Raw genomic sequence first — 15,700 nt, 5'->3', positions numbered from 1 at the left:
AAAATCTATTAGGGGTATCCAGAGAGACTGAATTACTGTTACAGTATACTATCTTGCTCAGAAAACTTTGTTAAATGACTACATTTGGTAGTAATATTGAACTTCCTGATTGGCAGGAGAGCACGAAAGAGGTTTTTTACTTGTAATAAGATGACCACTGGCCACAAAAATGACCAAGTGAACTTGCATCTAGGTAACTCTGTTAACAACTACAGTGTAATGGGAGCTACAAAAACAAAACTTTCATGTTAGAACTAAAATTGCCAGGCTTCTTATAAGCCAGGAGAATTTAAAATGGTCTAATGAGCGCAAAACCTGGACTATCAAGCAATGGCAATATGTATAATGGTCTGATTTTACAATGCATCCTATCTAGGAATCTGAGCACATACGATCATCAGAAGAAGCAGACACTACAGACTGTCTTCATTCTTAATGTTCTGTAGAGCCCACTACAGAGACCCTTCACATATGTGGAATGAATCAAGATACACATTAACAAGATACAAGGAACTCTTAGAAGCTTTATCTGTAGACTGTATTAACTAGTGCTTTAGTTGAAACAAAATATTTATAGGAACTCACTCTGAACATAGTGGTTTCCATACTGTACAATATTCAGAAACCTCTGCCTTAGCCTCTTGCTTTCTGCAAGCTGTTTCATCTGCTAATCTGCTTTCCACCCACGGCCAAGATTTCATGACTGTTGATTGCAATGAAATTTATATAGACATGGTTTGTGATAAATATTTCTGAGAATGCTATTCCCACCCAACTAAAATACTTGTACTAACTACAAATGATACAACAATACTGTTTATTATCTGTGGTTATATCATTTAAAAACAATCCAGTTAACTTCTAACATAAAATATGGCAGAGGTTCACAGTTTTCAGTGGGGTTTAGAGCTGCACTGTAGGAAGGATAAGTTGAGACCTATGGAATTATTTTAAGTTATTTCAGTGGTGCAAGTATTGTTCCCAGCCTATGTTTGCATCTTCCAAGATGACAGCACACTAATTCCAAGTTATATAATTTGAACATTACCAAACCATAGTCTATTCCAGTTATTCTACTCCAGTAATCTCTAGTGGGCAGAAAAAATTTATGAGAAGTGTTATATGAGGGTTGTAACTTAAACAGTGGCAACTATTTATTCACATCTGATACAAAAGACTTACATGTTTGCACCTGTTACTGTCCTTAAAACTAGTCACCAGCATTGTGTAGAACCCATTGCCAGTGATGTGGGAGGTGTAGTATACCATTAGCAGAGCCTGTTCTGTTGATGGTGCGAATGGAGCGGTCTACTGTCTGTCGAATCTCTGGAACAGTTCTGGAGCTAATGCCACAAAGTGATTCCTTCATCTTCGGAATCAAATCAAAGTCACAAGGACTTAAGTCCGGGGAGTATGGTGGATGGTACAGTACTTCCCAGTCCCATTAACCGAACAGAGTAGCCGCAGCTTGCGCTGTATGCGCCCACGCATTGTCGTGCAAAATGATGGGTGGGTTGCGCAGAAAGTGTCGCCACTCCTTTTGCAACGCTGGTCGCAGGTGATGCTCCAAAAACAAACACTAATACTGTGCCTTGATGGTCTGCTACGGAGGAATGTAATGCCTCAGGATAACACCATCACAGTCTTACAGGAGAATCACCATACTGGGGCTCTGACACACTTTCGACTTTTGCTGTGACACATAATGACGCCATTTGTTGGACTGGTGTTTCAGATTTGGCTTTGTAGCATTCGCTTCAGAACTGTTCTGGAGATTCTAAAAGCAGTAGACCATTTCATTTGCACCATCAATAGAACAGGCTCTGCTAACGGTACACTATGCCTTCCACATCACTGGTAACTGGTTCTACACAACACTGGTGACTACTTTGAAAAATATGTAACTTTTTTGTATCTGTTGTGAATAAATAGTTGCCACTATATAAGTTCCAACCCTCCTATAATCTCTTTGCTCATTATTATGATCCACAGTTATGAAGGGTTGTTCATGTTATTTATCTAGGTTATCTGTTGAAAAAGGTGCCAGATCTAATGGATCATACAAGTGCATGAAATAAAACAATTTCAAACATGTGGTTTATTGGTAGAATCCTATACTTCTTTGGATTCAATAACAATCTTTTGAACCGCATACACATAAATTGTATTCACCACAAAAAAGTATTTTCATGTTGCAGCTGTATACAGATTCAACACATCAGCACAGAAAAGAGCAAAAAATGAAAAAAAAAGACCTACTTCATTAGAAAATAATAAGAAAGTGTTTAGACATCTGTTCTATGCTTGAGATCTCCAACAGAACGTAACACACACACACACACACACACACACACACACACACACACACACACACACACACACACACACACAGAGAGAGAGAGAGAGAGAGAGAGAGAGAGAGAGAGAGAGAGAGAGAGAGAGAGCCTTTGAAAGGAGAAGTTCCAAATTCTGGTGTTAGCTAACATTAATGATTTGAATAGTAACATGATAGCAGTTGTGCAAATACAAATAGTTACTCTATTCTCACAATTTTTTAAGACAATGTCTCACAGTTTGTTGAGAAATCTGTTTGTTTTTGAGGCAGAAACACAACTTTTAAATTATCCCTGCACAACAATGAAAATAAATCTGGGCAACAAATGGTATTTCTCAAACTGGAACATTGATCTCATACACATGTAAATGAAGTAACTAACAGTTTGTCAACATTATTCTAAAGTAATAATGGACATGTTAGTCATTAAAAGAACATGAAACTTTAAGAAAAGGAAGTACTTTGCTCATTCACTCAAGGTTCACAAATGAACTACGACAACTTTTCTTTTTTGGGTCAACATCTGATGAATTTTGAAGCATTAACTAACAGTTCAAAAATTCTATGTATGTGGTGATGGTACTTGGATTACTGAATGATGGCTACAAACAGTTTAAACTTCTTCAATGTGCACACTTGATAATGCAACTTATTTAAAACCACTTGTGCTGTGTGAAACTGGAGAAACGGAAACATCAAGTGGTGACAGGATAGGCACAAGAGATGCGAATCTTGAATTACATATGAACATAATACAGAAATTATACACTGTCTTTACAAATAAAATGAGAGCAGCACATGCAAAAGTACAACAAAAAAGAAATTACACCTCTGTTCAGGAGTTTTCTATAGTTCTGCATAAGAGAACAAAGGGCAAATAAAATGCTGAACTGTTATTTAACAGCAGATTCATGAAGCTCATGCATTGCTGAGTCAACTGTGTCCTGCTATTCAGATTCTGAGACAGCACTACAGCTTCCCCTAGTTCAAAAAATTATCAAAATGGCTCAAATGAGTACGTACACTGAATGGTTATAAATTATTTACAATTTCACTACTAGTGTTGAGCTTACTCTATCTATTCTATGTGAGGAAGCATGTGTCTTTCATATTTAAATAAACTGCCTTCGGAAAAAAAAGTGTTTAGTTTACAAGTAACATGAAAGTTAGTTTTGGAACACTATCAAAACATATAAGGACATAAACTATTTTTCCTGAAGGTACACACTTCAATATACTTTTATCCCCTCCCCTATGAAAGAGAGAGAGAGAGAGAGAGAGAGAGAGAGAGAGAGAGAGAGAGAGAGAGAGAGAGAGGGGGGGGGGGGGGGGTGGTAATACTCAAGAAATATAGGAAAATATCTGTTAGAAGAATACAAACTTCTGTATTGCCACAGTAATGTAGGAACTGTGACAGAGATAGTAAATTACTGATTAAAATCAGGAACTCTGAGATGCCTTTTTAAGACATGTTTTCTAAAACAATACCTGAAACCAGCAATAAAATTTCTTATTAAACTAATACTTCTAATGTGCCATGGCTCTTCATTAGCTTCTGATAGATTTTCTGAAATTGTATTCTGTACTGTTTCAGAAAAGGTAGTCCATGTAATTTCATTTCTATTGGAACTATCAACAACTGAGTGTGGAAATTCATTCAAAGTTCTGCGGCCAATGACATCTTCCTCACGGAAATGTACCATATTTCTACCTCTTTTCATACTTTCTCGCAATGGGTACAAGCAATCCTTTGTTTCATCACCTGAAGTGTGGTTAACCTGTAAAAATTGAATAGTTCCAGTATATGCAAATGACAGATCATGCTTAGAATAAAGCAATTTTATAAACAACAAACATAGCCTTAGGAGGCGAAACGTTTTAGACCATTATGCATGGCAGTTACATATTAAGAACAGAGAACAACTCCAGCAAGTTCTGTTTTGCAGTTAATGTTATAAGACAACAACAGTGCAAATGAAATTCTCTGTAGAGAGGGTGGTAAGAATACAAATATATGATGAGATAATGAGACACCCCTGCTAACTGATGATCTTCGAACACCACCTGATGAGTAAGTTACAAATTGTATTAGGCTTGTGAAGCTTAAAATGAATATTAGTAACAAGTTACCACTTTTCAGACTAAAAATGAACATACACATTCATGTTTGACAACCAGGATATGATGTTAAGCCTGCTGTAAAAGTAATTCCCAGATCAACAAAATAAATACAGTAACCAGTGATAATCAATAAAACTACTTAAGTGACCCATCGAAAACACTTTTGTCCAAAAATTAATTCTTATTTACTTGCAAGAAAGCAAATCTTTCCTGATGTCTGGCTTGTTGGAACTCGAAGGTTTACAGTCTATCTTCACTTTGTTGATACTTAACACTGCATGTAGACGATTCATCTTGAAGTTAAGATTATTTTTATGTTGAAGCCGGCACTAGTCTTAATGGTCACTGACACTACACAAAAGCTTGTCTGCTTTCCTTATTGTGTTTGCTTCGTATACTGGGGCAAATACGGGCATTCATATATTAAATTCTTATGACAGAAGAAACTGCTAAGAATTACATACTACTTCAGTTCACAATATTTTTGTACATCACGTTAAAGCCACTCAGAATTGTAGTTCTACCACACAAAACAGCAATATCGGCTTACTCAAAAGGAACTGTAGCATTGACACAGTTATTAAAAAAGACCCTAACTATTGCACAGAAATGAGTGCACAATTCTTCAGATTTCATTTAAACAGCTTCTCAACATACCATATTTACTAGGCAATAAGAGGTGTCTTTTTTTTCCAAATTCGTCATACAAAAAAATACAGTAATCTTATATTCAAACAATGGAAACTCAGGTAGGAATATTAAAAATATAGGAAAAGGTAGATTGCTACTTAGCATAAAGATAAGATGCTAGGTTGCAGACAGGCACAATTAAAGACACTTACACACACCATCCATTAACACAAGAAGCAAATATCACGCAGACGTGACCACTACTCCAACAGCTCGGGTTGAATGTGTTGGCATTCCTAGAGCACGGAAACTAACATACACCTTTTCTTATTGCTGCAGGAGATTACAAACACAAAGAATGGCATGTATAGCATGACTGACATAGGTTCTCTCTCGGGTCCGGTTCAGAATCTCAGTCATACTACTTCTTCAAACTCCTTCTTTTGCATGTGCTCAGACTAGTTGAGCTCATAGATATCTTCGAGAAGTCCACCATTGACTACTTCCTTGGACATGTTGTACACAATTAGCAAATTTTACTGTGCTGCTGCTGATGCAGAATGCAACTGAAATGCGTCGAATTGAAGCAACAATCCAGAATGAGGCAGAGAAGGGGGAGGAATAGCAGGGTACGGGTGGGGCAAGAGAGAGCAGCCTTGTCTGACAGTGTGTGCTGGGTCTAAAGGTGGCAGGACAGGGCTGCCAGGCACAGTGTTGGGTGGCTGTGAGGAGGGAAAACAGGGAGTGGTTCAAATGGCTCTGAGCACTATGGGACTCAACATCTTAGGTCATAAGTCCCCTAGAACTTAGAACCACTTAAACCTAACTAACCTAAGGACATCACACACACCCATGCCCGAGGCAGGATTCGAACCTGCGACCGTAGCAGTCCCGCGGTTCCGGACTGCAGCGCCAGAACCGCTAGACAAAACAGGGAGTGGAAAAGAGATGAGCAGAGGAGGAGGAAAGATCGCGGGGCACACTGGCAGAGAACAGTGCACAGTGAGGGTGAGGGAAGGCAAATTGTGAGGATGTGACAGAGGACAGAAGTTGGGTGGAAACAGTTGGGTGGAGAGTGTGGTGAGAGTAGGGTACCGATGGTTGGGACCGGAATGATTTCGGGAGTTGAGAATATGGTTTACGTATAACTCCCATTGTGCTGTTCAGAAAAGCTGGTGGTGGAGGGGAGGATCCAGATGGCCTGGATTATGAAGCAGCTGTTCAAATCGAGCTTTCTCCCATATCTCATCCATTCTGTCCTTTTTTCCCATTTTTTACGTATTTATGAGCATTTTTACATATTTGCACACATTTTTAAGTAATTGTGTATATCTACGCGTATATTTATGTGTTTTTTTGTTATCCAGCTCCCCTCAATCACCTAATGCCTTCATTTGCCCATTTCCTGTTTCTGTCATTTCCTGTTTCTTCAGTGTCATCCCTGCCAGAATGGACTCCTGCTACACCTTTCTGCACCACTTCAGAAAAGTATCCCTTTCCTTGGCAAAAACAAAGTCCTATATCCTGTTCAATGGCTCTAAACACTAAGGGACTTAACATCTGAGGTCATCAGTCCCCTAGACTTAGAACTACTTAAACCTAACTAACCTAAGGACATCACACACATCCATGCCCGAGGCAGGATTCGAACCTGTGACCACAGCAGCAGCGTGGTTCCAGACTGAAGATATCCTAACTTCCTGGAAGATTAAAACTGTGTGCCGGACCGAGACTCGAACTCGGGACCTTTGCCTTTTGCAGGCAAGTGTTCTAACATCTGAGCTACCCAAGCACGACTAATGCCCCGTCCTCACAGCTTTACTTCTGCCAGTATCTTGTCTCCTACCTTCCACCTGGCTGTGGCTAAGCCATGTCTCCGCTATATCCTTTCTTCCAGGAGAGCTAGTTCTGCAAGGTTCGCAGAAGAGCTTCTGTGAAGTTTGGAAGGTAGGATACGAGACACTGGCAGAAGCAAAGCCGTGAGTCGTACTTGGGTAGCTCAGATGGTAGAGCACTTGCCCGCGAAAGGCAAAGCTCCCAAGTTCGAGTCTCGGTCCAGCACACAGTTTTAATCTGCCAGGAAGTTTCATATCAGTGCACACTCCGCTGCAGAGTGAAAATCTCATTCTGAATATATCCTGTTCCGTAAATGCTGCCTAAACTATGGAATCCCCGCCACCCAACCACAAACCTTCCTCCCACCCAATGGCCTACCATAAAAATTCTTTTCTCTGGATCCCATCTTTCTTTTCACAATGACCTTCACCTTTTCGGAATCACCAGTACCTGTCTCTGACAAATGTGGTACTACAAAAACACATTTCCATGGTACAGGCATCCCAATTCACCTCTGCTCCCTCCGCAAGATACTGCTACGGTGCAATCCATACTACATGCAGCACATCTCTGAAACTGAATCGCTTGCACTGAAGCACCTAGAAGAGCATTCCAGACACTACCTCCGTAAGCTGTCCAGCCTGTTGACATCCCACTGCTGACTTGGGGCACCACTATCCAACCCCTAACATACCCCCAGTATCTCTCTTCAATAACTCCTCACAGCACCTAGACCCTACTGCCCTTTTCAACTTGCAACATCCCCCTAAACCCCTTCCAACACTCCACTAAGTCCAGAGCTGAAACAATCCCAGAACCTTGGTGTTAATGTTTCCACCAAATTCTTGACCCCACAGAAGTTTCAGTCCTATCCAAAGGCCTCACCTTCAGCCCTACATCCAAATTTAACGATGCTGGACTTATCAAATACCTACTACCCTTCTCTCGATCGCTAAAATGGAAACACTTCTTCGCCACCAATCCCTTCAACCAAAGCCAATCTAAACCCAACAATGAACAGTGCCTCTCCCAGTTCATTCCACCACCCAACCACGATCCTCCTCCCCACCCCCCTCCCATGTAACCACCCCCTGGTCACCTTCCAGGAATTCCTTACCTCCAACTTAGCATCACCATCCTTCTCCAGATCCCTTCCTAAGAACACCATCCTGTCATCACAAGAAAGGACAGCCTCAAAACAAATCCTGACCTGACCATTCCACTTGCAGACACATGTTCCACCATTGTCATTATTTATCACAGTGACTAGCAGGTGGAAGGCCTCTGCCAGTTGCCCGACTCCTTAACCTGTAAACTCATCCAAAGTGATCCTATCCTAGAAGTCCAACATAACTTATAATCCCTGTTTAAAGTCTTCAGTCCTTTCCAGAACCTCTCCCTTGAAACCATTTCCCTCACCACCCCCTATGACATCCAATAAACCTCACAATCCAAAAACACAACAGTTCTGGATGTCACACTGTAGCTGGTTCCTGTGCTGCAAGTGAAAGAATTTCAGCCCTCACTAATCAACACTTCCAGCCTATTGCCTGAAATCTAGCCTCCTGCATCGAAGACACCAACTACTTCCTTCACTGACTTTTTACCATTCTCACTCCTTTACCTCCTGGATCATACTTGTCACTGTTGATGTAGCTTCCCTATACACCAACATTCCTCATACCCAAGGTCTTGCTGCTATTGAAGACTACCTCTACCAACATCCTTCAAGCTCCAAACCCACAACCTCATTCACTTTACTAACTATATACAATACACAACTGCATTTAATTTGAAGAGAAGGAAAAAATATATAGAGGGAAACATTCCACATGGGAAAAATAAATATAAAAAACAAAGATGCTTTAACTTACCAAATGAGAAAGCGTTGGTATGTTGATAGACACAATAAATAAAAAACAAACAAACAAACACACACACACACACACACACACAGATATATATATATATATTTTCAAGCTTTCGCAGCCCCTGGTTGCTTCATCAGGAAAGAGGGAAGGAGAGGGAAAGACAAAAGGATGTGGGTTTTAAGGGAGAGGGTAAGGAGTCATTCCAATCCCAGGAGCAGAAAGTTTGGAATGACTCCTTACCCTCTCCCTTAAAACCCACATCCTTTCATCTTTCCCTCTCCTTCCCTCTTTCCTGATGAAGCAACCAGGTGTTGCGAAAGCTTGAAAATATGTGTGTGTGTTTTTTATTGTCTATCAACATACCAACACTTTCTCGTTTGTGCAAGTTAAAGCATCTGTAACTTACCAAACGAACGCGTTGGTACGTTGATAGAGACAATAACAAACACAAACACACCCCACGTGGAATGTTTCCCTCTATTATACATATACTCCCAAAACCTCAAACTCCTGGTCAGTTTCAGGTTCATTGATGATATCTTTTTGATCTGCACTCAGGCCCAGGACAACCTATCTGCATTCCTTCACACATTAATACTTCTCTCTCATCCACTTCATGTGGTCCTCCTCAACCTAGTGTGGCACCTTCCTGGATGTTGACATGTTCCTCTCCAATGGCTCCATCCAAAACTCTGTCCAAGATCAAGCCTGTGGCGCACAATTTTCAAAGCAGCAGAAAGCTTTTAATGGTAATTTATCTGGTGTTTTCAGTCAGTCATTCAGCTGCAAAAACATGCATGACGCAACACCAGTAGGGAGTGCCCAATGCAGCGGACTGTGTGCATTTGCAGCCTCAGGACTGACTGGAACTGCCAAAGAAGTGATCAGTAACATCTGTTCACTGTAGTGGATGCTATGTGCCTCAGTGTTAAACACACTAACCAACCTACCTACATTTCAAAAGGTGCCACCCTTTCCACACAAAAAAATTCCTCCAATACAGCCTCGCTACCCTGGAATGGCACATCTGCAGTGATGGGAGCTTCCTTGCCCATTATGCTAAAGGTCTCACACAGGCCTTCTCAGACAGGCACTGTCCCCCAGATCTGGCCTGGCAACAGATGTCCCATGTCATATATCCACAAACTCATAATCCTTCCACCACTTCCAAGAGACAGCTACAAAGGAATGCTACCTTCATCACCCAATACCATCCTGGACTGGAAAAACTGAATCACAACTGTCGTCAGGGTTTTTACTATTATCATGCCATGAAATTGGGGAAATCCTACCAAAGATCCTACCCACCTCTCTCAAAGTGGTGTTCCATCATCCACTCGAGCTCAACAGCATCCTAGTCCATCCCTATGCCACTCCCAAACCCAACCCTTTGCCACAGGGATCTTATTCCAGATGCAAGACCTGCTTGATCCACAACTCAGCACTTCCTGTTTCAGTCCTGCCACAGGCTTTTCCTAAACCATCAAAGGTCAGGCCACCTGTGAAAGCAGCAATGTCATATACCAGCCCTTCTGCATCTGTCGCTCAGAATTTTACATCGGTAAGACTCCCAACCACCTGCCCACCAGGACAAATGGCAACTGCCAAACTGTGGGCAAGACCGAGAGCCACCCTGTGGCACAACATGCAGCTGAACACAACGAGCCCAATTTCGATGGCTGCTTCACAAACTTGACCATTTGGATCCTCCCCTTCACCACCAGCTTTTCTGAACTACATAGATGGGAGTTACCTTTACAACACATTCTCTGTTCTGGCAATCATCCCAGCCTCAACCTACAGTAACCTACTATCCCCACACTTTCCACCCAACTGTTTCACCCCCTCTGTCCTGTCACTTCCACACAATTCGCCTCCTCTGACCCTCATTGTGTGCTGCTCTCTGCTGGTGCACTCAATGGTCTTTTCCCTCTCTGCTCCTCTCCTTTCTGTTCCCCATTTTCACTCCCTCCCCCACAGCCTCTCACCACTGTCTGGCAGCCCTGTCCGGCCACCATTAGCCCTGCACGCTCTGCCAGGCAGCACTGATTCCTCTTCCCTCATCTGTACCCTGCTATCTCTTCCCCGTCACCATACTATTCCAGACTGTTGCTCCTATTCGATGCATTTCAGTTACATTCTGGCCAGAGCAGCCGGAGATAGTGGTCTTTTTTTTCTGTGGTGTGCTTGCTTCTGTGAATGTGTGTACATTTTTCCTTTCTGAAGAAGGCTTTGGATGAAACTTATAAGTAAGTCTTTTTGTCATGACTGTCTTCAACTCAAGTGTGTCATCTTTATTGTGAGTAGCAATCTATCCCTTCAATAATATAGGATGTCAAATGAAACACCTTTCATCTGTCTAATCTTCAAACTTATTTTATTTGGCTACCAGGTTCACTAATTTACTATGCCATCTTCAGGCCCATGATTGACGTGTAAGAAGATTCCACCTCAGTTCTGGTCAAAATAGGGGGCCAGCATTTGAACATTGGTATCTGTAGATTTCTGCTTGCTATAGTTATCACTTCAACCATCATCTGCTGTCTGTTAGATCAGTAGTAAAATTGCCAAAACTGGTAGCCAAATAAAAAAAGTTTGGAAATTAGTTGGCTGAAAGGTGTTTAATTTGACAACCTGTAGCAAAGAGCCGAGTCCCACAGCCATCTCTGAAAAGATGGCCATACAAGGAGTTTAATAATATTGCTGGTTCCCAGAATGAGATTTTCACTCTGCAGCGGAGTGTGTGCTGATACGAAACTTCCTGGCAGATTAAAACTGTGTGCCGGACTGCGGCAGATTAAAACTGTGTGTTGGACCGAGAGTTGAACTCAGGGCCTTTGCCTTTCGTGGGCAAGTGCTCTACCAACTGAGCTACCCAAGCACGACTCACGCCCCGTCCTCACAGCTTCACTTCTGCCAGTACCTCATCTCCTACCTTCCAAACTTAACAGAAGCTCTCCTGCAGAACCTGCAGAACTAGCACTCCTGAAAGAAAGGATATTGCGGAGACATGGCTTAGCCACAGCCAGAAGCTACCCAAGCAAGACTCACGCCCCGTCCTCACAGCTTTACTTCTGCCAATACCTCGTCTCCTACCTTCCGAACTTTACAGAAGCTCTCCTGTGAACCTTGCAGAACTAGCACACCTGAAAGAAAGGATATTGCAGAGGAGAAGAAATACTGGCAGAAGTAAAGCTGTGAGGACGGGGCGTGAGTTGTGCTTGGGTAGCTCTGATGGTAGAGCACTTGCCTGCGAAAGGTAAAAGTCCCGAGTTCGAGTCTCGGTCCAGCACACAGTTTTAATCCGCCAGGAAGTTTCATATCAGCGCACACTCCGCTGCAGAGTGAAAATCTCATTCTGAAAACATCCCCCAGGCTGTGGCTAAGCCATGTCTCCGCAATATCCTTTCTTTCAGGAGTGCTAGTTCTGCAAGGTTCACAGGAGAGCTTCTGTAAAGTTTGGAAGGTAGGAGACGAGATACTGGCAGAAGTAAACAGGGTGTATACGCGGACCAGGAAAAAAAAAATTCCCGGATTTTTCCCGGTTAAAATTGCACTTCCTCCCGGGTGAATATACACTTTTTCCGTGCTAAGTGACAGTATACTTTTCCTTGGAACTGTGAAACTTACCAGTCCCTTGAATGGTTATGGTTTTATACACTTACGTAGTACTCTTCAGCTCTTAAGACAACCACTCAGTTTTTTAAAAAAATGTTTTGGAAAGATCTTTGATGTGTAGCAACATGTACGCTGCATATTTTCGTATCACAAAAGTCTAAATTTAAATTCTACCAAACGCCACATGTTACTTTCCGAAGCATCAAAATTAGGATTGCAATGCGATTTGTAGCCAGTCACACCTCATGTCATGTGATCTCGCCAGCCGATGACAGGATATTCGAGAATAGGACACGTGATGTAGTCAGCCAATAGCGGTATCACTTAAGTAGGGCGTGCACACAAATGGGAAACGTTAATGGTTTAAATTATTATATATACTGTTACTACAAGAAAAGCAGAGCTTTCACATATTACCTTGGTCTCTAAGATTAATAAGCTGCAAGAGAAGTTCAGCTTTCACATATAATGTTGACCTTTTTTGCGCGTGTTACACTTTAAGATACATCCCACAAATGTGTCAAGGTGTAAGACATTAAAAGATCTTACATTATGTCATAAAAGGAACAAGACATCAAGAAGATACTCCAAGAGCATCGGAATTTCATGAACCATACTAAAACGCATAATTCGGCTTAAAGTGCACATTCGTATGCAAATTTTCTTGGAGTACCAGTTCTGTATTACCTAATGTTTGGTTCTTCATTATGGCATAATGTCATATGTGCTAGAAGATGAAAACATGCACTTTTGAAATGCAGCGAACAGTTGAAACTAGCCAATAGTGTGGAATGAAACACTTCATTTCAAATAAATTGACTGCCTCATCGGAATAGATTAATAAAAGCCAAATTTCTTTAGCAAATCGACAAAAATAACTTCATTGTTCTGCAAGGCGATTAATACTTGAGTGTCAGAAAGATGGAAATAAAATAAAATCTAAAACTAATAACATATTTTAGCCTTCTGTACTCATGTCAATGTATTTTAATTCACTTGATAGCTCCCGGCCACAGAAATTGATTTTGTTTTCACTTGATGTGACAGCAATAAACGAAGAGGAAGCAGCAAAATCACTAAACGTAAATGCCGGTCACGTGGAGATTATCCACTTTCCAACTCTAATTCGGACTGCTCTGTGCATCAGAAAAAAAACTTTCAATCAATATTGGATGGGATAATTTGTAACCATGAGAACAAGAACTCTTCAGAAAATTTGCATTTTTTATTGCCTATAGCTAATAACTTTTTTTTTTGTGTGACATAAAATTAAACTTAAGATACATGAAACCAGTAAAAGAGACGAGCAAGACAGTACACATTTCTTCAGTCCGGAAGTCCTAGCATTTTTTCTCTCCAACCCTGTTACAGCTTTACATGGTGTGCTTTCCTTTCTGGGAAAGAGTCTATTACCTCATCAAAGATCATCAAATGTTTTGCTACATGAAAAAAAGAAATGTCTCTGTCTAATACTGAAAAAGCTGTTAATACAAACAGTAACCAAGACTTGTGTAGTTTCTCAATCTGATTACATGTATTTTGTCACTGTCTGCTAGATAAAACAAAATAGGCCTGTCTAATATTGCAGCTATTGTAACACACACCAAATAAACGAGACTGTTTTGGCACAAATGGTCATTTTTATAACACGAGAAAATATAATTCACAAAGTACCAATATCAAATGCTTATTAGGCCTACTACAAGCAAAAAGTTTTATGTTCAGAAATAGTTTCACATTTCATTCATATGCTCCATGAGATCAAAAAGTAGTAGTATGAAATTTTTATATAAATTTGGAATCTTGTTATTCTTCCATAATTTGTGTGATGTCCCCATTTCTTCTCCTTCCTCGTTCTACCAAACAATCTTGTCATCACTAAGTCCGTAACATATTCTCTGGTTAACTTCGCTAACCCTGCCACAATCAACTGTTTAGTTATCCCGCGTTTATTCTCTGGTTAGGCGTTATTACTTGTTCATACAAAGCGTTTTCCGCGCAACTCAGGCGGCTGCTACCAGGGACAGTACTTTTTATTTTTATTATTTTATTTGGTATGCGTATTCTATGGATCCGTACATGCGAGTGATTCGCCTGTATGTGGAACATGTCAATACAATTGTACAAATACAATTAATGCTACAGAATAGTAATATAATACAATGATATAGATATTAATAAGTATCACTTTTTCTCATTTACAAGCTGTCATTTAACTAGTATAGCAATTCACACTATAACTATAGTATTAACACTATAACATTAACATAATATTGTATTGTCCATCTAATAACTAAGAGACTAAATACATTTATTATTAAAGGAATGCATTACTTCTGGAAAAGAATTCATCTAAGGAGTACAGTGAATAGCCAAGCAGGCATTTTTTTAACATACCTTTGAACAGCGTTTCATTTTCTCTTGTACATTTAATATAATTAGGCAATGCATTAAAAGTCTTTATAGCAGCATACTTTACTCCCTTCTGTACAAGTGATAAATTTTTAGTTCAACATGTGGATCATCTTTACCTCTAGTATTGTAGTTATGGTATGAACAATTTTTTTCATACTGAACATAGTCTTTATTAACTACATTCATCAGAGAGTATATGTACTGACATGTTGGGGTCAGAATACCTAACTGTGTGAAAAGTTTTCTACATGAGGTTCGTGGAGGACCCCCCCCCCCCCCCCCCCCACACACACGATTCTGACTGCTCTCTTCTGAACAGTTAAGATTTTCTTTTTGAGGCTGGTGAATTACCCCAGAATATTATTCTGTAACTCATTAATGAGTGAAAGTACCCAAAGTATGCTGATGTCCCCAAAATGAGTAATGATTCTTAGAGCAAAAGTTGGTGATGAAAGCCTTTTTAGAGTGAGGGGGACATGCTGTTCCCAGTTGAGCCTATTGTCAATGTGAACCCCCAGGAATTTAGTGGAGTGCACTTGTTCTAGTTCCTGGTTGTCATGAGCAATTAATATATTTTCTAGAGTTTTATTTTTTGTGTGGAACTGTATAAAATTAGTTTTTTTTAATATTAACTGAAAGAGAATTAATTGAAAACCAAGCTGTAACTTCTCTGAGTATATCATTAACATCAGTCTCCAGATCAGCAGTAGATGATGGTGGTGGTGGTTAGTGTTTAACGTCCCGTCAATAATGAGGTCATTAGAGACGGAGCGCAAGCTCGGATTAGGGAAGGACTGGGAAGGAAATCGTCTGTGCCCTTTCAAAGGAACCATCCCGGCATTTGCCTGAAACGATTTTAGGGAAATCACGGAAA

General features: G+C 40.6%; 1 protein-coding gene across 2 annotated transcripts in view; it reads right to left on the bottom strand.

Annotated features, from left to right (window-relative positions):
* Positions 1-3,735: 3,735 nt before the first annotated feature.
* Positions 3,736-15,700, bottom strand: part of LOC124794820 (putative protein tag-52) — a 141,335-nt gene continuing 129,370 nt past the window's right edge. For both annotated transcript variants that reach the window (XM_047258478.1, XM_047258479.1), the window contains one exon: positions 3,736-4,113. In XM_047258478.1, the coding sequence (XP_047114434.1) occupies positions 3,763-4,113 (351 nt within the window). In that variant the 3' untranslated portion in view covers positions 3,736-3,762. The remainder of the gene's footprint in view (positions 4,114-15,700) is intronic.

The sequence above is a fragment of the Schistocerca piceifrons genome, chromosome 4 (genome assembly GCF_021461385.2).
Source record: "Schistocerca piceifrons isolate TAMUIC-IGC-003096 chromosome 4, iqSchPice1.1, whole genome shotgun sequence".
In the NCBI taxonomy this organism is placed as follows: domain Eukaryota; kingdom Metazoa; phylum Arthropoda; class Insecta; order Orthoptera; family Acrididae; genus Schistocerca; species Schistocerca piceifrons.
The sequence above is the reverse complement of the archived record's forward strand: the minus strand, read 5'-3'. Positions and strand labels throughout refer to the sequence as shown.